Genomic DNA, 22,887 nt, shown 5'->3' with positions numbered 1-22,887 from the left:
GTCCTTCTACGTTAAGTTTTAATGAATGTCCAATAATCATGACAATATGTTATTCAAAGGTATCTAAAAGTTTTATACATAGTTTTCTACTGCTGATTCACTTCCAAATAACTTATCAGGTTTCAGGTTTAGTATGTTTACGACTAATTTATTGTCTATTTATAGTTTATGATTTCCCCACTTTTTCCCCCAATTTGGACTACCTAGTTTCCAATTCTCTCTGGTCCTTGTCAGTGCTAGCTTCACTATTGGCCTATTGGGGGAAGTAGACAGATGTGAAGCTATCTCAATGACACTTCTTTTAATGTCTTTCTGTTTCTAACAGAATGTCCCACCAGATTTGTCTGTATGTGGCTTTGTCCTGGCCCAGTGTCTCTCTGTCCGAGCCCTGCAGGAGATGCTGGCCCTGAGCAAAAACCTGGCAGCAGAGGTGAGTCTCTTCTCTTATCTAAGCACTCGGTCACACTGTGCTGGACAGCAGCCTCCTACACAAGAGCCACAGACTGAACAACAACCCACATTAGCTTTCCTGCTATAGTCTCCTTCTTATCTAACTACCACGGATAGATGCTGTGTCCGGACCCTGTGGAGCAGCTGCATCATCAGCTGCAAGGGCGGGTAGGCGTACAACAGGCCAGGAGGCCACACCGGGTGGGCCAACACGTCCACCCCCAAAGGGGGGTGTCAGTTGCCCCCAGAGAGGACACTTGTCATTCTCCTTGCTCATGGACAGGTCGGCCACTGGTCAGCTGAATCGTTGCCACATCTGTGTGACTATGTTTGGGGAGAGGCTCCACTCATCCTCAAGTGGACCCCCTCTGGACATTCTGTCTGCCCCTGTGTTGAGGGATCCTGGAACATGGTGGGCCTTCAGGGGGCGGAAATGGTGATCTGCCAAGGTCATGATCGTTACCGCCATTTTGTGCAGAGCTGGGGATCTGACACTCCCCTGTCTGTTGAGGTAAGCCACCGCTGTGGTATTGTCTGACCTCACCATGACGTGCTTCCCACTCAGCTGTGAGGCAAAGTGGAGCAGCACCCTCTGCACTGCTGTGAGCTCCGGCAGGTTGATATGTTGGTGGGAGCTTGACCTCATGCTGGGGTTGATGGCCCAGCAAAAGCCCAGCTGCATGATATGCAGGATGACCAGCACTGTGTGGGCTTCCACCTCCTGCCTGGACGCGGTGAGAATCAACCAGTCTATGTAGGTCAAGATTCTCCAGCCAGTGCCGTCTCCACACATTTGGAGAACATGCGTGGGGCCAGAGAGTATCTGAATGGGAGGCAGCAGTATTGGTTGCTTTGTCCTCCCACTGCAAAGCGCATGTACTTCCTGTGGCGTGCCAGAATAGGGACATAGAAGTACGCATTGGTCAGGTCTATGGATGTCATCCAGTCGCCTGGCCAGATGCGCCAGAAAAGCTGTCTGTCCTGAGCTGGGTCCCTGCGCAATGTGGCCATCCAGGATGTGCAGGTCCAGTATGGGTCTCATGCCCTCTGATTTCTTGGGCACCAAGAAATACAGGGAGAAGAGGCCTGTCTGTGTCTCCAAGTGGGGAACCGCAGAGCTCTTGCTCCTCCCAGGGGGGCGCGAGGCAGGCAGCGCAGAAGTCAGGCTCAGCCTGATGCTGCCAACCCAGGTAGAGAAAACAGGACTTGTGAGAGTCTGCTGGCGGCAGAGGTGAGGCACAGAAGATGCAGGGGTTCCTAGCAGACATGACGAATGAAGGTGAATTCTTCTGCGACACCAGATGGTTAATGAAGTTTGCTGGTGATGATCAGTTCTCAAAGGTGGCTGAATGAAAAAGGGAGATGAGCAATGATACTGCTGGGGATTTATGGGGGGATGGTGCTGTGCGGGTGCTACCCCAAGATTGAGTGGTGAGTGCAAAGATGTTTTTCTCCGGTGCCGAAGCAGAGCCTCATAGAGGTAAACCAATAGTGAAGCCTGTTAGAGAGCGGAGTACGTACGACATAGAATGAATTGTTGTTGAACGAGCCACTGAATCAATGTTCACTGGGAAAAGTGCACTGCTGTCAGTTTGCAGGCTTGATAGCTTATCAGCTGCTCAGCTGCAGAACATTAAACAGCATGCAAACGTATGTCACTTCACTCTGTTTAGGTACTGCTGAGGTCCTTAATCTTCAGTACCGCTGCTTACATAACGCTGTGCTACAGTGCGAGTTTGTTTAGTTTGTCCCTTTTTCCCTAAGACTTTTTTTTATTTTCCTTTTAATAATAAGAACTATTAGCAATAAAAAAAGAAAAAAAGAAGAACACTGTTACCTTTGATTGCAAAAAGGGTTGACTAAATGTGATTTCAGTTGGACTTGACTGTACTATTCAGTGCACTCTTTGCTGCAATAGAGACTAGGATTTAATTTGATACTTTTTTAGAGGGATTTGGACTGTATTTATTCATCCGGAGCCACAAAGTTAGCACAGTTTTATAACACCGACAAATCATCATCATCATTTTCTCTGTTCTTCTCAATTTCTATTGCCATTATTTAAATTGACAATTGTTTGTGTTTTTTCAATTTGCTGTATTTATCTCAGTTTTTGTTAATTTCTTTTGGACTTTATTCACTTTTTACGTTTCTGTAAATGTGTTTTCTCATACTCATTGTATGAGTCATCGTGTCCTGTGTGATTGGTCTTTACAGGTGGGAGCCGGAGGTAGCCATCGCACGCTTCTATATGGCCAGTCAGTTTTGTTCCTACACTCATACAGTGGGATGGTGAGTCCTCATGGAATAATGCAGAAGATTGCAGTCTTACTTTTGTCAAAGTTTCTATAACTTTTTTAGAAATAATTGTTTATATGTTCATGAACTATTGTTCTACTATTGTTCACTTTATTCCCAGTATCTCAGCTGCTTGTCTTCATCTCAGTCTTCAACTGACAAGCTGGCTTTTGATGTTGGTCTGCAAGAGGATAAAGCAGGTATTTGGTGTAGGACCTTTTTAAACATAATATTGTAATAGCAGTATATCTTTCTCTTTCTTTCTCTTATATCTCTATAAGATATTTGCAATTTGTATCATATTATCTTGTTTTTCCATAGTTATAATGAAATTTGTTTTATTATTGTATATTCTCTTTGTGTGTGTTTCAGGTGAGACATGTTGGTGGACGGTCCACCCGGCATCCAGACAGAGGTCAGAGGGTGAGAAAGTGCGTGTTGGAGATGACCTCATACTGGTCAATGTGTCCTCAGAGAGATATCTGGTAAATCAAGAAAATATAGGTACCATACACCAAAGAATTAGGTGTATGATATGGTATTTCAGACCATATTAGATGTCAAACACATTGACGCATGTAAAGAAAAAAAAATACTACTAATTTAAGATTGAAAGTGGGTAAATGGAATGTGTGTTCTTTTCCACTGCATTTCTTCTCCATCTTTCTCTTGAGCTGTGCAGAATCAGAAGATACTGGTTTCATCTCCTTTTAGTTCATTCGGTAGTTGGCAATCTTTGTCTCTCAGCCTCTGATGAGGAGTTTAGCATAATTGTTTATGATAAAAGCTATTGTTGTAGAAAAAAAAAACTGAAGTTGGATTTTTGTTGATGAGCCCATTTTTGCTATTATCATTTTGTCTCTTCCCAGCACCTGTCCTCTGGCACTGTATTTGACAACAAGAGCTTGAGTGACAGTCTCATTGTTAATGCAGCCTTCCAGCAGACTCTCTGGAGTGTTGCTCCCATCTGCTCTGGAGGTGGAGTTGCTCAAGGCAAGTTTGTTTAATTATATTAATTTATGTATTCATCTTTAAAATTATATAATTGAGATGATCAAGCAATGCGGTTGGTCAAAGAGGCATTCCAGCGATATGTAGTGATCCTCTGTTTTTGCAAACTGTACAAAGCTGTGCCTTCAATTAAAAGCGAAAGGCCTATTTTAATAGAGATCACATCTGGTCTCTGTTGTGCTACTTCTAGGATTCCTGAAGGGGGGCGACACATTGAGGCTACTCCACAGCCATAGTGACGCATGTCTGACTATTCCCTCCACAGAGCAGGGAGAGGAGCTGCAAAGGTCAGTTGAAAAGACTAATCCCCTCTCATGTCTGCTAGAGAAAATGTCCTTTTCTTCTTTGGTCATGTCTTCTTTCTTAACCTAGGATAATGCATTATGAGATTGGATCAGTCTCCAGCCATGCCCGCTCTCTCTGGAGGCTGGAGATTCTGCGTGTTGTGTAAGTATATATGGATTTCAGGTGATGATCAGCTCACTTGCAGTTTCAAGTAATATTTAGCCAAATATAATAGAATGGCATTAAGTTTTAAACTTATTATTAGATAAATACATAAAAAACAAGAAAAAATGCACACACACACACGAGAACACAGAAGGAGTCAATATCAAATGCTGTGCACACACTGCTCCTGGTCACTGCTAGAACAGGGCCCAGAATTTCTGTTTCTGCTGTTTTTGTCCACACAACTGTGCAGAGTTGCTGTTGCTATTTAATATCACCGGCCCAGAATTAGGGTTTTATGTCCCTTGCTTGCTCCCCTGCCATTTCAGCAATAAAAAGGAACAACTAAATGTAGCAGATTGTTCAGAAAGGCCAATAAAAACACAATGCCCTTGATGTTTCTCAGGTGGAGCGGTAGGCATACATGCTGGGGACAGACTTTCCGACTCTGCCATGTAACCACTGGGAGGTATCTAGGTCTTACAGAGGAGAAAGGCCTACATCTGGTTGATCGGGACAAGGCTGACATCAACACAACATCCTTCTGCTTCCGATCATCGAAGGTCAGGAGTCAGGAGAAATACACCACTTTTTTAAGACTGTTGTGATCAATTCGTAATGTGAGGGTTTCCATAGTCTGGAGTTTTTTAAGTCATTACTATGTATAAGTAAATTTCGGCAGCTTATAATCAGATCAGTTTATTATGAAAGAAACACATGTATTTGTGATGCATTTAACAACAGATTTTTGCCTTTAGGAGAAGCTTGACACTGGAACAAAGACTAATGTGGATGGCATGGGGACCCCTGAGATCAAGTATGGAGACTCCATTTGTTATGTTCAGCATGTAGATTCTGGACTGTGGCTCACCTACCAAGCAACTGATACCAAATCTACACGCATGGGAGGAGCTCAGCGAAAGGTAAACCTATAAATTTAAAAGCACTATTAGGAGAGAATCATTCTTGATTAACCAAAAGTACAAGACTCAGTTTATGCACTGTTCTGATTACCCCATGAAAATATTGAAAATTTAAATGTTTTAAATCACATTTTAACTTACTGAAAGACTCAGGATGAAATTATTTGAAATCATTATGTGTTTCCAGGCCATTTTACACAGCGAGGGTCACATGGACGATGGGCTGACGCTGTCTCGGTCTCAGAGGGAAGAGTCTCACACTGCCAGGCTCATCAGGACTGCTATTCTCCTATTCACTCGCTTTATCAGGTACTGGATGCCGCATCTAGACCCTGGGTCAACTCTGAATAACACACAGATAGAGATTTGGTTACACTGACACAGTGAAAGTTTTTGTTTCCAGTTGCAGTTGCTAAATGTTGCACTAAATATTCAGCTTACAGTGAGTTTATACCACAAGCTTTGTACATGACCGCGTGGTATATGTGGAGTACTCGATTGACGTATCACAGAACATCCAAATTCTATCTATAGCTATGTTTGAGACGTCCCAGTATTGTACTTTAGATGTTGCACACACATACACACATGATACCCAGTCACATTACCACAGACTTTGGTTGACCTGGAATACCTGAAAAAAATCTTGTGGTATACCATAGCAATAAAAGAGGAACGTTTCAAAATACCACTGGAGTTGCATAATAAATTTCCCTACTTCACAGAGAGAAAACCCTGGAAGATGGAATCACGTGTGGCTCAGATACTCACTCACATGTTCTGCTTTCCCTCTTTAAAAACAAAATTACATGGTTAATTTTATTCATGTAGCCCTAAACAACACATTTGCTTTAAAGGACTTTACAATCTATACGACATACAACACCCTCTGTCCTTATCAAAAGTGACAGATAGATTAACATTGAAGTGTTATGTCTGTTCAGTCCATGCCTACTCTGACCTACATTCAGGTTCACCGTCCTCAGAACCAGCTGTCTTATCAGCAGCAGAGTTCATTAGGAGGTGAAAAGACAGTGGCTGCCCAAACTGTCTTCACCAGGCTGACTGACAGTAGAAATTTACTAAACAAAAATAGTTTTCAAGTATGCTCCACAGGCTCCACTTTCATTTCCAGAATCTGGGTACCTGCACATAGAAAGTGCATAGCGACGCTGGGGGCCTTGAACAAACATCAGATACCTTTTAAAAAAGTTCACAAAAATAGAAACTAATCTCCTCTTTGATGTATTGTTGCATTCTTAATCCACCTTTTCTTTAGGAAACTTGATGGTTTTAGTCAACAAGGAAACCTTCCCTCTGTCACTTTGCCAATGGAGACAGTGACATGCAGTCTGCAAGATCTAATAAACTATTTCCAGCCACCACCAGAGGGGCTGGGCCATGAAGCTAAACAGAACAGCATGGCAGCGCTAAAGAATCGGCAGAACATGTTTCAAGAGGAGGTAAATATATATGTGTGAATGAATAATTTGGTCCTAATTGTGATATATTTGTCTGTGTTCCAAAAGTATACCCCCGTGTCTCCTCAGGGCGTGATAGATTTGGTCCTAGACTGTATTGACCGTCTACAACAATACAGCAGTGCGTCGCAGTTTGCTGAAGCTGCTCAGGGTGACACAGGAGAGGAGTGGGAGACCATTCTCAACCGTTTCTATGAACTACTGGGTAAGGCATCTTCTGAGTATAGATGGCCATTCATATGCACTTTGATTAAAATATGATAGATAAATTACCAAAAGTATAGTTTGAACTATACCATTTTGAACAACTCAATGGGTTGCATTTGCGTTAGTGCTTAAGTATTGTGAAACACAAACACTCTCCTAAGGTTTCTTTCTTTTTTCCCCTTCAGCTGCTCTGATCCGGGGAAACCGTGTAAACTGTGCACATTTCTCAGGTTCACTAGACTGGCTGATTGGTAGGCTAGACCGGCTGGAGGCTTCTTCTGGTCAGTTGGATTTATGGGCATTTTTATTATTTGCAAAAAAAAGATTTAGTTTGATACAGCTGTTCAAGTAGTTTTACATGATTGATTATGCGGTGAAATGTTCTACTCATACACTGTTTTTTTTTAAAAAAAAAAAAAAAAAAAAAATATATATATATATATATATATATATATATATATATGTGTATATGTATATATATATATATGTGTATATGTATATATATATATATATATGTGTATATGTATATATATATATATATATATATATATATATATATATATGTATATATATATATATATATATATATATATATATATGTATATATATATATATATATATATATATATATATATGTATATGTAATTTCTGAGATTACTTATATTTTATTTCATCATTATAGCAAAATATAGGTATATAGACAGTAAACACAGGGTATTGAGTAATTAATAACTGTCATGTACAGGAGTTTTGGAGGTTCTGCACTGTGTCCTAGTGGAAAGTCCTGAAGCACTCAATGTCATCAAAGAGGGACACATTCATTCTATCGTCTCTTTTCTAGACAAGCACGGATGCAACCACAAGGTAGTGTCTGCAGGGTTTTTATGTGTTTGTGGAAAAAATACTGGAAACAAAATGACCAATTATTGTTGCACTGGTTGATAAAGAGTAACTCATCTAAATTTATGTAAAGAAAAATCACCCCGGTTAAATATGTCATCCCATAATTGACCTTTTAGACCTTTTAATTGTATGTGCAAAATCTATTGAAATATGTTAGTGTCAATATTTAATGCAAAACTGTAGAAACAAGTATTGCGGCTATAAAGTAACAGTAGCTTTTGATTTTTCCCTAATGTGGGATAATATCATTGTGTTTATGAAGCTATTGTTGGATGAAGCGCTGACAGGCTTTGTTCCAGGTGCTGGAGTTGCTGTGTTCTCTGTGTGTGTGCCATGGTGTCGCGGTGCGGTCCAATCAGAACCTCATCTGTGACAATCTGCTGCCAGAGAGAGACTTGCTGCTCCAAACACGTCTGGTTAATCAGGTCACCAGGTACAATTTAGAATGTTTTCTCTAAATGGGACAGCTTTGTTTTGTCTCTGACTCTTTCTCTCTTCCATTCTCTCCTATTCTTTTTTTTTGTTCAGTGCTTTTCTTCATTTCTCTGAACTAATTTTTTTCTATTTGTGGCATTCACTGCACAAAAAGTGTGCACTGAGCTTGGCGTTGGTTTCAGTACATTTAGCTTAACAAATAGATGCAGACAGAAACTAAACCAAAATTCTTGGGTTGTCATTCATCCTCCATTGCAGTCTCAATATAGGAGTCCCTTCTGCAGCACGCCACTATCATGCCTTCATATCTCTACTCTCTCTTCTGCCGTCTGCCTTCAGACAAGCTCGTTTTAGATAATTATTCAAATTTGGCAACCAATCAGTGACAAATGACAACCCGTGACCATGCCAGTAACCAAAAGTGCACATTTAAAATTGTGTTGCATGGAGTGTGTCTTCCCATACTCTGTCCTCGCTTGTATTTACTCTTTGCATTGAATGAAGGCTTTCTTTTTCTGGCTCTGATTATGCTTTCTTATGAGTTTGTTTAGCTGAGCGCCACTTGTCAACCGTGGAGATCTCATTGCTGCGGGCCTTGGTATCCTTGAAGTTTTCTGTCTGTAATGATGTCCGCATCCATGACACAAGAAATACTTTGGATGTCTCTGTAGTACAGCGCTCATATTTTCTTGGTTGGACTTGTGTTAATTGAAGAATTACTTGTCTTCTTCAGTGTCGTCTCTTCATTTGCTCTACCATGTCTTTTTGTCTGAGTAGATCAGACCAATAATGCTGATGTTCAGCCTCTTCCAATGAGACTTTGGAAAAATTGCCCACTGCCTGAGGTGGTTTGGCTCAACAGAGTTAGTCTTTGGACATTTTTTAGCCAGTTTCATCATATTTCATGTTTTCCTTCTCTGTCTGTCAATATTTTGGCCCTCTGTGCCAGTCTGATCTTGTAGGCAGCCTCCGTTTCCCTGTTCCTTTGAACTTGTTTCTTTTTTTAACTCCATCTGCCCTTTCTTCCTCAGCAGCTGCTTTCTTTATCATTCTTTTCTCTATCAGCAGCCAATTTTGCTCCTCAGGCTTTATAGCTTATTTTGTTTCACATTCTTTACACCTGCTCAGCCCAATTCCCCAGCTTTCCCCAGCTCTCTCTTCCTCCTCAAGCCATTTCTCATTCTATCACTTTTACTTCTTGATCAACTAAATGCCTCGTTGGTACATTTGCTTTCATCCTCCTTCCCTTTATCTAATCAATTTTCTTTTTCTTTTTCATCTTCTTGTCTTCACTCACCTCATTTTAATTCCAGCGATGTATTGGTGATTTACTCGTTCACATTCCTCTCCATCTCATTGTCTCTCATAGAGCTCCCAAATTATCTCTGGTAATTTTGTTTCAGCATTGATATTAGGAGGTCAAAAGCAGAACCGCTTCGAGAGCCTGTTTCTGTGTTTGTTATTTATTCATTCACTTTTACATTTATACAACGGTGCAATGAGCTGTGTCTATGGGAGCTGAGTTATGCTTTTGTGTGGGCTGCTTAGAGAACAAAATTTTTGTGGTCCCCACAGGACCGTATAGTTAAATTCAAACAAATTTAGATAATTTGTTAAATGATTCACTTTGGTGCAACAAAGAAAAGTCAGTATAGTTTAACCCACTCCAGTCATATACAGTACATCCCCCATCCCACCTTTTTTAATTTAGCACCTGAAATTTTCTCAGGTGATGATAAATACGTCCAAAAGAGTATTATTTCTGAAGATTGCTGTTTCAGGAGATTTTCAAAAACTGCATTTAATTGTCCATTTTTTTAGTGATTCATTTTTTTATCGTTCATTAATCTTTTTAAATCGTGTACAGAAGTCATTAGTAGTCTTAATCATGTTTCTGTCCAGTTTTGTAACATTTCTTTCAACCTACTTTACTAACATATTCATGTGTGTGAAATGAAGGTTACACTACAAAACATTATAACCAGACCAAATATAGCTTAATCTTAGCAAGGAAATGCACCGTTATCTTCTGTTTTTTGTCTTTCTCGCACTCTCTGCACCTCACTCAACCAAAGCATGAGGCCAAACATCTTTCTGGCCATGGGGGAAGATTCAGCTCAACATCGGAGATGGTACTATGAGCTGGTTGTGGATCATGTAGACCCCTTCCTTACGTCTGAACCCACCCACCTGCGTGTCGGCTGGGCTTGCACTGAGGGCTACCAGCCCAGGCCTACAGGAGGTGAAGGCTGGGGGGGCAACGGGGTGGGAGATGACCTTTGCTCCTATGGCTTTGATGGGCTTCACCTCTGGTCAGGTGAGGATGAGATTAAACCAGAGATACAAGATTCAGTTTGTTGTATAAGAAATACAGAGGAACTGGCACACTGAATTATGATGTGCAACTATATTTCAGTCTTGTGATCTTGAATCTTGCCACAAACTAAAGTAGAGAGAATGCATAATCGAATTACAAGAGAACTGTACACTCAAGTATATTGCTCCACATATTCCAGGGCATCAGTATCTAGAGATGTTACAAAATGGTACAAGGTCAGTGCATTTGATTTAGTGCCATGGAATTGATTTGTGGTAGATTTACCATGCTTAATTAAAATGACCAAGAAATTCAATAAAATGGATGCTTTATTATTTGTCTGCTTAGAAAAATTGACATCTCAGCCGCCATCGAAATTACAGCTGTGACTGCCATTGTTCAGCAACACTTAATTATACAAAGAGAGCTAGTAACATATTACTGTTTGTTCTTTTAAGGCTGCACATGGATAGATTGGAAGTGATGATAATAAATCAGGAGCAACAGCAGCAGCAGTAATGATGCAACAGCAATACTTTTTATTATGACAAAGATTGGTTTAAATCACATTAAGATCAATTCAGAAAACAGGAAGACTTGAAAATTAACAGGGACATTGCATTTTAGTCTCGTACAGTGTGGGGAAGTATTTGCTGTAACAACACTGAATGCAAAACAGTCGTTACGTATTGAGAATTAATCAGATTTAATAATGGCTGTATTTGATAATATCCTTTCATGTTATATTGTAATTACCAAAATGAAATACAGTCACCTGTCAATCATAGTCTGGCAGTGGGCCCAGAAGCATGTAAGCTACAACCTTTTACAGTATGTTATATTCATTAATGGTACAGAGATGCATAGATCTTATGGAAATGGTACAAAAACATTCATTTTGTTCTATTTCAGCCTTTGGGCTTTCTTTTAATAAAGCAAATCTTTCAGTCTCAGTGATGTGTTGCTATGCTTAACAAATGCTGTCTCATTTTGAGTTGAGAAGAAACCAAAAAGGAAAATCTGAACATGGATGACTTTAAAGGCTGTGTCTCATGTATCTTAGGCTGCGTGGCTCGCAGAGTGAACTCTCCCTTCCCTCACCTGCTGAAAAATGACGACATTGTCAGCTGCTGCCTTGACCTCAGTGCTCCCTGCATCTCATTTCGGGTCAACGGTTTGCCTGTGCAGGGCATGCTGGAGAACTTCAGCGCTAATGGACTTCTTTATCCTGTGGTCAGCCTCTCTGCTGGAGTCAAGTGAGTAGTGGAGATATGCTTGTGTTTAACTGTCCTACATGGATGCCTTTTAGTTTCTCTCAGTAGTCAAAGTTGACTTAAAATGCTGTATTCAATGCTGTATCTAAAGATTTTTTTTATTGTTTTTCAGTAGGTTATTCTCAAGTGTACTGAAACATCATCCCTGAACATTTTTTTCTGTCTCTATTAAAGCCACACTACATTACAGTAAATGCTTTTCTTGTCCTGTTTCTGGAAACAAGGGTTCGTTTTCTGCTTGGGGGAACGCATGGAGAGTTTCGGTTTCTGCCCCCGCCAGGTTTTGCTCCCTGCTCTGAGGCTCTGCTTCCTAGAGTCAAGCTGAAGGTAGAGCCATGTCATAGATACATCATGGATCATAGAGATGGGAAACAAGAGCTCATTGGCCCCTTAGTACCCGTCACTCCAGTTACCTTCACTCCAACGCCAGTAGACATCAACAAGGTAAAAATCAGCACAGGCATTTATGTTTCATACTTATTATGTTATTTTTAGAGAGTCCAGATTTCTTGTAGATATTCAGTTATGTTTATATCTAATTTGAAGTTTTTCCTTTGTGCTCACAATATGTATTACTGTCATAGGTGGTATTGCCCCCGCAAATTGAGGATATCCAAGAAAAAATGGCTGAGAATATCCATGAACTCTGGGCAATGGACAAGATTGATCTTGGATGGACATATGGATCTGTAAGAAAAGAGAACCAACAACATTAAAACATGATTTAATTACATTGCATAAATTAAATGACAAATAATAGTTTGAACACCTTTTCACATACTTAAGTATGTAAGAAATTACTACCATTGGTACCTTTACTGGCCCAGCTTGCTTCAGTTTTGCTTGCAGTGAGAAATATATTAGTTTTTGTCAAACAGGTGAAAGATGAGGGGATAAAGCATGATCCTTGTCTGGTGGAGTTCTCCAAGCTGCCAGAGCAGGACAGGAACCACAATCGTCAGATTGCTCAGGACACCCTCAGGTGAGCTCTATCACCTGTATCATACAATAGATAAAAAAAATCATGTTTTTGCTTCATCATTTTAATGTGTTTTGTGGGATTTATTGATATGATTTCAATTTTGGAATAAAAACATTATGACACACAGATGCATGTCAACAGTCCTCTCCATTCAAATTTACACGAAAAAAATAAGTTGAAATCTGTAGTAACTTTCAGGGTATTTATTCTAATCATAGTGAATTTTTCTGTTTGTTTATTTTTTCATTGGAGGACACTCCTTGCCCTTGGTGTCCACATTGCTTTGAGTGATGACCACAGAGAGGAGAGAGTCAGATACACAAGACTTTCCACCAAGTATGTATTAATCACATGTTCAAGATTATCTTTGATTGCATTTTGTTTGATGTCCTTGTGAATAGAAAAAAAAATTGGGGGGATCAATTTTTCAGCACGGGACATTGTTGCTGTAGCCCCACATGTCTAATTTTAGAGTTTGTCTACAGCAGCAATATGTCTGATGGCTATCTTATATTCATAAATACTGTAAAAGCGCAACTACTTTATAACCCTTAATTTTACAATAATTTTTGAATGTCCGTTGTGATCTTGACACACTCAAGTCTAATTTTTATTCCCTTTTCTCAGGTATGAGCAGCCTAGTGGTTACAGGCCTGCCCCAGTAGACTTAAGCCAGGTTTTTCTGAGCCCAGCACATGAGGAAGTGATTACTTTGTTGGCAGAGGATGGTCACAATGTATGGGCCAGAGAGCGTATCAAGCAGGGATGGACCTATGGAGCCCAACAGGTTTATGTTCTGTGATGTATGACTACATTGGTCAGGCACTGCTGAGGTGGAAGTAAAAAAAATCCCTGTATATTGTCTCTCAGTGACAACATGGATACACACACAGCAGCAACATGCTCTGGTGACTCAAACATTGATACTGTTTCCCATTTTTTCTCTTTTTGCTTCTATATTTTTAGGATGTGAAAGCCAAGCGGAGCCCGTACCTTGTGCCTTATAGCCTTCTTGATGAAAAGAGTAGGAGAGTGGGCAGGGAGGGTGTCAGAGATACTGTGAGCACCCTGCTTGCCTACGGTTACAGCCTGGAGCTCCTTAACCAGGAACAGAGTACGTTATTACTCTTATGAGTTTCAGCACAGTTCATTAACTGTTAATTATTGTAGCAACCAGCCTAAGCTAATGAATGTAAGTAGAATTAAGTTACACTGCTGTTTCCGAGTAAAAATAAAATTCAGTGTATTAGTTTCTCTATTTAACAACATTTAAAATACAGTAAAGATTTACAACATAACATTGCAAAGCTACACTTTATTTAATGAGAATTAAGTTTTTATTTTAGTGGATAACATTTTCTTTGTTTCTTGGCTTTGCAGGCACGTTATCAAACCCATGTCTCTTCTCTGCTGAGAAGTGCAGAGTGTTCAGACCAGATAAATCATATGCTGTGACCCGGGGGAAGTGGTACTTTGAATTTGAAATAGTGACAGCGGGGAATATGAGAGTTGGCTGGGCCCGGCCAGGGTGTACCCCAGATAAAGAACTCGGCTCAGATGACCAGGCATATGTCTTTGATGGATTTGAGGTGAGATATTAAAATTTTACAGTTCTTAATATGGCCAATATATCAATTTTGAGCTTAAATCACAGTTTTAAAGCCCCAGTGTGGATTTTTTTTCTTACTTGAACATTCCTCAAGTATACTGAAAAAATAGGGCTCTGTTTCCCCACAGTTCTTAGACATTTCTTGATTTACTCTCACAGCATACAGAATTACAATATCTGGATCTAATAAAAAGTTAAAATCTGTTTACAAACTGGTGTATTCTAGCTGTGTGATCATTATTGGTGCCAGAGGATGTTTTGGAGAGCAGACGATGAGGCAGAGAGCCAGCCTTGTGCTCCTCTTTGAAATAACCGTCAAATGAGAAGAATTGAAATTAAACAGCAAAATATCCAAAGAAATACTGTAGCTTACTGCAGCACATTGCGTATGCAAGTTGCACGTTCAGGCAGTATCATCTGAATTCAAGCCAGTACTTGACCAACAACACAGCTGTCACAATTAGAGCGAAGCTGTAATTAAGATGTGTAACCCTGATTAATCAATGGGTGAGATCAAACAGTGCCAATTTTTGCTGGGCTTTTTCCAAACTATTTCAGATTATTACACGAAAAATCATAATTATACTTGCCACTATTTAACCCTAATCTTTTCATGTGAGAAAAGGCTCGATTTCTGTCTCTTCCTGTTGCTTTCAGGCTCAGTGGTACCATCAGGGCGGTGAGCCCCTGGGACGTCCGTGGCAGAAAGGCGATGTGGTTGGTTGCTTGGTGGACATAACTGAATGCACCATGATGGTCACGCTCAATGGGGAAGTGCTGTTTAATGACAGAGGATCAGAGTTGGCTGCCAAGGACTTTGATGTCGGAGACGGTCTGGAAGAGTTTTTGACTTTATTCAGTGCATTGCAAAGACTTACTTGTCTATTAAACTGAAACATAATAAATCAAGACACTGATTTTAATTTGGCAGTACAATTCCATATTTGAAAAAGTTCAAGACAAGTCTGATTTTGTTCTTTATCTTCTCTTTTTTTCCATCTTCCTACATTTTGCAGGCATGTTGCCTGTGGTCAGTGTTGGGGTGAACCAGGTGGGGAGGTTGAACTTGGGCCGTGAAGTGGGCTCTTTGCAGTACTTCACAGTGTGTGGCCTGCAGGAGGGCTATGAGCCTTTTGCTGTCAACATGACCAGAGATCCAGCCCTATGGATGAGTTGGAAACAGCCTCAGTTTACCTCCATACTACCTGATAATCACAACTTACAGGTTAGTTCATGCAGTTTATAGGCTTTGTTGTGCATAGTTGCTTGGTTAATATGTCTTTTCAAGCATGTAGTATGGTGCAAATACTGTAGGTACAGGCTCTGTGGGACACAGGGTTTTTTAGCACTGGTTAATTGACACTGATCCTTGATGTCTGGTTCAAATCTTTTTCAAGGTCACTAGAGTCGGTAGTTCAACTGATTCTTTATCCAGCCTGAGGATCTCTCAGCGGTTGTTTGCACACCACAGTGGAGGCAGTGAAATGGACTTTTACCGTCTCAGCATGTCCATTGAATGTGCTGCCATCCTTACCAGCCCTGCGAGGAGCGTACCTCCAGTGGCCGCCAACTCTTTCTCTCCAGGTTCAGATGATGTTATATCATTTCAATCCAAAGAAATACTGTATGTTCAGGTTAGCCACAGAGTGGACTTGTGTGGTTTGCCAAGCTTAGACAGAAAATGAAATTACCCCTGATGCAGCATTTTAAAAATACAGAACCATTACTAGATGAAAATTGAGTGAAATAATTAGTGTATGAGATCTGGGCAGCTGTTCTGTGCAGTTATCCAGATTATCCACTATCCAGATTACTGATATTTTACCATTATGACCTTGATGAGTTGTTCTGTTTAAGCTCCCCAGGGCCCTGCTGTAATTAATTCCCGTTGTCCTTCTAGGAAGGAAAGAGCAGGAGGAGTTGGACTCTGACTTTGAAGTGCTGATGAAGTCAGCTCGCAGCTTTGCTGGCTCAAGAGATGAGCTCAACCATAAGGATCACAACCATGACAAAACATCAAGATTGAAACAACGGTAGGTTGTTGCAAAATAGGAAAAATATGTTATGAAATGCAGTTATTTGGAATATGGAAGAGTGGGCAGTTACTTTAGTAAGGATAATAATTTACCATTCATTTAGAAACATTATGTTTTTTATGTTCCTTCCTGTCTGTCAGGTGATTAAAATGACAAAAGCATGGTTATGAATGAAGTTTCTCCAAATTAAGATTGTAAAAAGAAACAAAGATAGCAATTTATGCATTTGCATTTTAAACACATGCATTTATGTGTGTTTCTGTTCGGTAAGGTTCATGCTGAAGAGGACTAAACCAGACCTTGTCAGCAGCAACTCATCTGCACGGCTTCTAGAAGATGTTGTAGTTGACAAAGATAACCATGATCATCTTATCCAGAGCTCCAGAGTAAGACTTTCAATTTCCTCATCATTTCATCTCTTCATAACAAGATCAATGCTAATAAGAAAACCATATATTTTTTGTATTGTTATTTCTAAATTACTTATGAATACCTGTAAATAATGACAGATAAGATAAAATATGTTTGGCCACTCTACTGCATAGGACACAAATGATACTGCAGGGCTTATGCTCATATGTTGTGCTTTAGCTCCCTGTAGTAGATGTAATCACTAGCCACAGTAAAAACGTTGCATGCAAAATGCAAATGACAATGACACCAACTGACCTCTCTGTTTCAGTATTACTACTCAGTGAGGGTTCTTCCAGGTCAGGAGCCGTTCAATGTGTGGGTGGGCTGGGTGACCTCTGATTTTCATCAGCATGACATGACTTTTGACCCTGACAATATCCACACTGTGACTGTCACCCTTGGAGATGACAGTGGCAAAGTCCGGGAAAGGTCAGTGCACACCAAGGCAGTTAAATTGTTAGTATGGGTAAATTTAAATACTAATTGCAGTCAGAGATGTCGTTGATGTTGCCATCTTTATTACACAATAATCCCAAACTATGTTATGAAATTGCATCTGCTTTATTACTTAACTTGTGAAAAATGATTCCTTTGTGCTTTAAATTTACTGGTGCTTCTTTTCAGTTTCATTACAAATTAGCAACAAAATGCCAAATAATCATATTCCTTTCCTCTTGCACAGTGTGAAGCGATGTAACTGTTACATGGTGTGTGCTGGAGAGGCCACAGGTCTAGCTCAGAGTCGGAGAAGTTCAGGATTGGAAATTGGCTGTTTAATCGACACAGCCACCGGGCTACTCACCTTTACCTCCAGTGGAGTGGAGATGGTCACCTTCTACCAAGTAGGTCACGCAGGAAACACTGGGAAAAAAAATCCAGATTTGTTCATCCTAATGAGTAATTATTCTTCTCACTTCTTTTCAGTATTTACTTTCTCTCAATTATAATAAAATTGTGCTAATCCAGATTTAATATACATTAAAGCTAATTGAGTCACACTTGGGAAAATAAATATTTAAAGTAATCATAGTGAGTAATGAGTAACATGTTTCATTGCATTATTAAACTGATGTAGTACTGTTTCGTCACAAATCAGGTGGAAGCCAGTACAAAGCTGTTTCCTGCTGTTTTTGTCAAGCCCACCACCAGCAACATGTTTCAGTTTGAGCTGGGACGCATTAAGGTACAAAACCTTTAATTTTTAATCCTGCTAAAGACATCAGAAGAAGCTTGTGCTTTCACTGCCGTCTGTTGTGTTTGTCAACATACTAATGAGAAAGACTACTCATTCAAGAAATTTGGACAAATTGTTGTAGACAGATTGGATTAGTCTGCAGTTTGGCAAATTATTGAACCGTTAAGTGTTGGGAAGTTTCTGTTCTGTGGAGTACTAATTTTTCTGTCTTTTTTGATTCAGTATTTCAACTTGTTTTACTCTTTTAAATGCAAGTCCCTGTATTTGTTATCCTCTGGATCCAGAATGTGATGCCGCTGTCAGCTGGTTTGCTTCGCAGCCAAAGAAGGAATGCCACTCCTCAGTGCCCCCCAAGATTTCAGGTCCAGCATCTGAGTCCGGTTTCATGGACACGAGTACCAAGCGATACATTAAAGGTGTCTGTAGATCGGCCAGATGAGCACCATGGCTGGAGGGTCCAATGCTTGGAGTCCCTTCAAGTCATGACCCTTCAGATCCCTGATGAAAACAGGTCAGAGAGCAGAAAAAAAATACATTACTAGAATTGGGATTTCAGATTTAGGTGCACAGGCAGTGATGAAAGTTTTGTTCATAATGTTTCTGTCATCCCACATTTTTCTTGTTTCACTGTGATCTGCAAACACCAGGCAGCGCACATTGTTTGTACTTGTATAGCATCATGAAAAATGTAACAGCAGACTTTGGTTTTGAAGTCTGACCTTTATTCAATTTTGTTGTGACAGGTTATCAACTAGAGCTTTAATTTGGTCTTGAACAAGCAACAACTCTGACATTAACCAACTCCTTACTTTTTGATGACATGTGTTGACGTCATAGGTGTGTTGACATTTTGGAGCTGTCGGAACTTGATGAACTCTTGATCTTTCACCACCACACCCTCCTCCTCTACTACTCCTTATGCGCCCTTGGCAACACCAGAATTTGCCATGCCATCTGCAGTCATGTGGATCAGTCCCAGGTCCTTCATGCTATTCAGAATCCCCATCTTCCTGGCCCACTCCGCTCTGCATATTACCAGTTGCTTATTCAGGTGATTACTTGTTGGAGTTCATGTTTTTCTTATGGTTACATTCATTGCCTTTGGTCTTTGGAGAATAAATAAATTAATATTCTTGTTCTTGGACTTTAGGTTCACCTCAGCAGCCACTCCACTGCGTGTCTCACGATGAACCATGAATACATTGTGCCTATGACAGACCAAACCAGAGATATCACCCTTTATCCCAGTCCTGCAAATGGTGGTAATGGGAGGAATGGTCAACCTCCAGAGGGCTTTTCCAGCAGTAGTCTTAGCACATCCCTTAAACCACCGATGCGTTTCTCCTGTCCTTGTTTTGTCAGGAGTGATGGGATGGAAGGCGATGTTGCAGTTGAAATAGTCTGTACAGACAGCCCAGAAATCCCTCTGGACATACTGAGGAGCCTGACAGTGGAGATGCTGACTGTAGGTGTATGGGCCGTGAGCCAGGGTGTGAGGGATCCTGTAGGAGGCAGCACAGAGCTTCTGCTGGTTCCCCTAATTAGATTGTTCTATACCCTACTGGTAATGGGGGCACTGGGGGATGAGGAACTAGGTAAAGTTCTGAAACTGATAGAACCTGGAGTCTTCTCCACGGATGCTGAAACCCCTGAGGAAGAGGAGGAAGAGGAGGAAGAGGCTAGTGATGATGAAATAGAGGGGCAAAGGGGCAGCAAAAAGGAAGATGACATTCCTCAACAAGGACTTCTTCAAATGAAGCTTCCAGAAGCTGTCAAACTTGAGGTGAACAAATAAGCAGATTTCTTTGACCTGTTTCTTTCTCTTTTTTCTTCCATGTGGTATAATTTTGGATTAGTTCCAGATGCCAAGTTTCTATATTTCTATAAGCAGTGATAAAATAAGTCATAATTGAAGACTTAATATTAATATATTTCTCCCTCTAGCTCTGCCATCTGCTGTCCTACCTGTGTGATTGCCAGGTGCGTCACAGGGTAGAAGCTGTGGTTGCCTTCTCTGACAACTTTGTGGGTCAGCTGCAGGAGAACCAACGCTTTCGCTACAATCAGGTCATGCAGGCACTCAACATGTCTGCCGCCCTCACTGCCCGCAAGACCAAGGAGTTCCGGTCACCTCCACAGGAACAGGTTGAATGGCTGGAATTAAATTATGAATGCTATTTAAGAGGATTAACGTGTAACAATATAATACTGTTGTGGTTGTGGTGTGTGCTTTCTACTGTGTTCTAGGAGCTGTGTACTCTAGCAATTATGTGTTTTGCATAATTTTTATTTTTTAAATTTTAATTTCTCAAAATATTGCCTATACTATCATAAATTACCTATCTTTAGATCAACATGCTACTGAGCTTCAGAGAGGATACGGAGCAGGAGAGCTGTCCATGTCCAGTAGAAATTCAACAGCCCCTGCAAGACTTCCATCACCTCCTCAACACACACTGTGGTTGGAACACTATTTATCTTTGTCTGATTCATTATTAATCCTATCTGAGCCAAGGAACAATGAAAAAGCTCTGAGAAGGCACTTACCATGATTACCACTGAGGACATCTCATCTTATTTTGCTGTTATTGTGCAGGCATCGAATTGGACAGTGACTCAGAGGATGAAGAGGATGCTGAGAAGTCTGTAAAAGATCGACTTCTCAGTCTTGTGGCAAGAGTTCTTGGAATGAAGGTGACACCCATAGAAGTGGAGGAGTGTAAACCACAGAGTCCCAGTAAGTGCATCTACAGTATGATGCAAAATCCTTTCTTTGTATATTTTGGATATAGTGCTTTTGAAAACTTGCATTCCATCGCTATTGATCAGATGCAACCAAGTTTTGGTTCAGGATCAATATTATGAAGAAACATAGCTTGGTTGTTATTCGAAAAAAGTCTATTTAATGTACTGACCCAGATGTTTTAAGTACAAAGGCAGTACGTTTCCCTTCCACCACTTTTCACCTCCTGGTACATTTTCTCAGAGTCCCTCAAAAAGCTGATCTCCCAGACGATGGTGCGCTGGGCTCAAGAGACTGAGATGGAGGATCCTGAACTGGTTAGAGCTATCTTCTCATTACTGCACCGCCAGTATCAAGGCCTTGGTGGCCAAATGGCCGCCCCCCTCTCCAGAGCCTATACAATCAGCCAAGCTTCGGTGGAAGACACCATGGCGCTCTTGTTCTCCCTGGGCCACATACGCTCCCTCCTCAGTGTCCGCATGGGGAAAGAAGAGGAAAGGCGGATGATCAGAAGACTAGGGTAATTTGCAATGCAACATGGGAGTTTCTTTTTTGTTTTGACACATCTTGATTATTGTGAGCTTATCATAATGTCTCTGTGGTGTGGAAAGTATTCTTACATTTCTGTTTTTTTTTTTTTTTTTGGATTTACTGCTTCTACACAGAGACATTATGAACAATAAAATTTTCTACCAGCACCCCAACCTGATGAGGGCATTGGGGATGCATGAGACAGTGATGGAGGTGATGGTTAATGTTCTTGGGGAAGGGGAATCAAAGGTGAGATTAATAAAACTTTATATTGATAATTTTATTTTATTTTTCTAACCAAGAAAGCAGGTCATTAGCTGTTAATCAAGTGAATCCATTAATTAGTCACTTGAACTATGCTGATAATTCATAAGCCACATGTCAAAGGTAAAGATAAAAAAATAGCCAAAGGTAAAATGATATGTTCTTACTGATATGCACCATTAATTTGGAAATACTCCCACAGTACACTTACTTTATTTTATAACAGATTTGCATCACCTCCTGACATTTAGTTTTTCTTTGTATGCATCCATTAACTATTTAGGAAATTTGCTTTCCGAAGATGGTGGCCAGTTGCTGTCGATTCCTGTGTTATTTTTGCCGCATCAGCCGTCACAATCAGGGAGCCCTGTTTGACCACCTCAGCTACCTTTTGGAAAACAGCAGTGTTGGACTAGGTATAGTAAATCTCATGCTTTAACTTCTCTACTTTAATGTCTAAGTGGTTTACCAATTAACAGAAACTCCTATAGATATACATTATTGCATCACAATAGGACAGCCCTTCATTACACAGATTTTTCAAATTATAACTAAATTATAACTTATAGTTTTATAACTTTTTTTTTGGGAGAAGTGTTGATTCAAATCTGTGGCAATTTTTGAGGCCATATTTTGTAGTGCTGTTGCAAGGATTACATTACGTTTCGAACATGTAACACTGAAAGTTTTATAAAAGTATTTTACTTAGTAAGAATTTAACGCCTGATTGTTGTATTGAATTACACAGATATGCCTGTTATTGTGTCAATTTTACACTTTGCTAGGAAATTATCTCGCCCGTAAGGAAATGGAGTTCTTGTTTGACCTGTTCTTGCTGTGAAATTTAATTTTAGGTCTGCAGATAACCTTGTGGAGGTGTTAGGATCCTGTCCCCATGATAAGAAACTTCAACAACCTGATATTATATAGTTTATGAATTGGTGCCCTGTTTTATGCCTTCGTCCCTCAGCTTCACCGTCTATGCGTGGGGCCACTCCTCTAGATGTGGCAGCAGCCTCTGTTATGGATAATAACGAACTCGCCCTAGCGCTGAGGGAACCCGACCTAGAGAAGGTGAGTTAATATTGAGTGCATTCCTCTACAGCTCTGCTGTTAATAGTCTCCATGATGTAATTTAGACTTTGATAAGTGCTCTGCTCTGTAATTAATATGCTCTGCCACTGCATATCATTTTTCAGTGTTACTCTCATTCTACTCATCTCATTTTTTATGTCTTTACGCTTTGGACACACTGGATGCGTGAGCAGCACGTGTGCGTGTGTGTCGCTGAACTGTCTCTTACGTTTGCAGCGTCCACACTGGAAGCGTGTGGTGCTACTGCCACTGGTAGCCTGATCTTTCTC

At 40.4% G+C, this 22,887-nt stretch overlaps 1 protein-coding gene across 2 annotated transcripts in view; it reads left to right on the top strand.

Annotated features, from left to right (window-relative positions):
- The window catches only part of LOC122996888 (ryanodine receptor 2-like), a 188,954-nt gene that overhangs the window by 2,384 nt on the left and 163,683 nt on the right, over positions 1–22,887 (top strand). For both annotated transcript variants that reach the window (XR_006407100.1, XM_044372674.1), the window contains exons 3-44: positions 326–430; positions 2,668–2,742; positions 2,870–2,948; positions 3,121–3,233; positions 3,618–3,741; positions 3,950–4,046; positions 4,132–4,206; positions 4,616–4,772; positions 4,968–5,132; positions 5,320–5,441; positions 6,412–6,595; positions 6,683–6,818; positions 7,006–7,101; positions 7,566–7,684; positions 8,023–8,156; positions 10,234–10,475; positions 11,539–11,731; positions 11,974–12,193; positions 12,334–12,438; positions 12,628–12,731; positions 12,984–13,067; positions 13,359–13,518; positions 13,698–13,845; positions 14,112–14,320; positions 14,998–15,172; positions 15,357–15,565; positions 15,738–15,924; positions 16,241–16,373; positions 16,648–16,762; positions 17,059–17,219; positions 17,473–17,632; positions 17,887–17,973; positions 18,270–18,496; positions 18,823–19,036; positions 19,136–19,768; positions 19,930–20,130; positions 20,335–20,446; positions 20,582–20,722; positions 20,972–21,248; positions 21,394–21,508; positions 21,807–21,939; positions 22,494–22,597. Coding sequence is in view for 1 of the 2 variants with exons in the window: in XM_044372674.1 (XP_044228609.1) it covers positions 326–430; positions 2,668–2,742; positions 2,870–2,948; positions 3,121–3,233; positions 3,618–3,741; positions 3,950–4,046; positions 4,132–4,206; positions 4,616–4,772; positions 4,968–5,132; positions 5,320–5,441; positions 6,412–6,595; positions 6,683–6,818; positions 7,006–7,101; positions 7,566–7,684; positions 8,023–8,156; positions 10,234–10,475; positions 11,539–11,731; positions 11,974–12,193; positions 12,334–12,438; positions 12,628–12,731; positions 12,984–13,067; positions 13,359–13,518; positions 13,698–13,845; positions 14,112–14,320; positions 14,998–15,172; positions 15,357–15,565; positions 15,738–15,924; positions 16,241–16,373; positions 16,648–16,762; positions 17,059–17,219; positions 17,473–17,632; positions 17,887–17,973; positions 18,270–18,496; positions 18,823–19,036; positions 19,136–19,768; positions 19,930–20,130; positions 20,335–20,446; positions 20,582–20,722; positions 20,972–21,248; positions 21,394–21,508; positions 21,807–21,939; positions 22,494–22,597 (6,630 nt within the window). In the remaining variant the exon portion in view is untranslated. The remainder of the gene's footprint in view (positions 1–325; positions 431–2,667; positions 2,743–2,869; positions 2,949–3,120; positions 3,234–3,617; positions 3,742–3,949; positions 4,047–4,131; positions 4,207–4,615; positions 4,773–4,967; positions 5,133–5,319; positions 5,442–6,411; positions 6,596–6,682; positions 6,819–7,005; positions 7,102–7,565; positions 7,685–8,022; positions 8,157–10,233; positions 10,476–11,538; positions 11,732–11,973; positions 12,194–12,333; positions 12,439–12,627; positions 12,732–12,983; positions 13,068–13,358; positions 13,519–13,697; positions 13,846–14,111; positions 14,321–14,997; positions 15,173–15,356; positions 15,566–15,737; positions 15,925–16,240; positions 16,374–16,647; positions 16,763–17,058; positions 17,220–17,472; positions 17,633–17,886; positions 17,974–18,269; positions 18,497–18,822; positions 19,037–19,135; positions 19,769–19,929; positions 20,131–20,334; positions 20,447–20,581; positions 20,723–20,971; positions 21,249–21,393; positions 21,509–21,806; positions 21,940–22,493; positions 22,598–22,887) is intronic.

Source organism: Thunnus albacares, chromosome 14 (genome assembly GCF_914725855.1).
Source record: "Thunnus albacares chromosome 14, fThuAlb1.1, whole genome shotgun sequence".
Taxonomy (NCBI): domain Eukaryota; kingdom Metazoa; phylum Chordata; class Actinopteri; order Scombriformes; family Scombridae; genus Thunnus; species Thunnus albacares.
The sequence above is the reverse complement of the archived record's forward strand: the minus strand, read 5'-3'. Positions and strand labels throughout refer to the sequence as shown.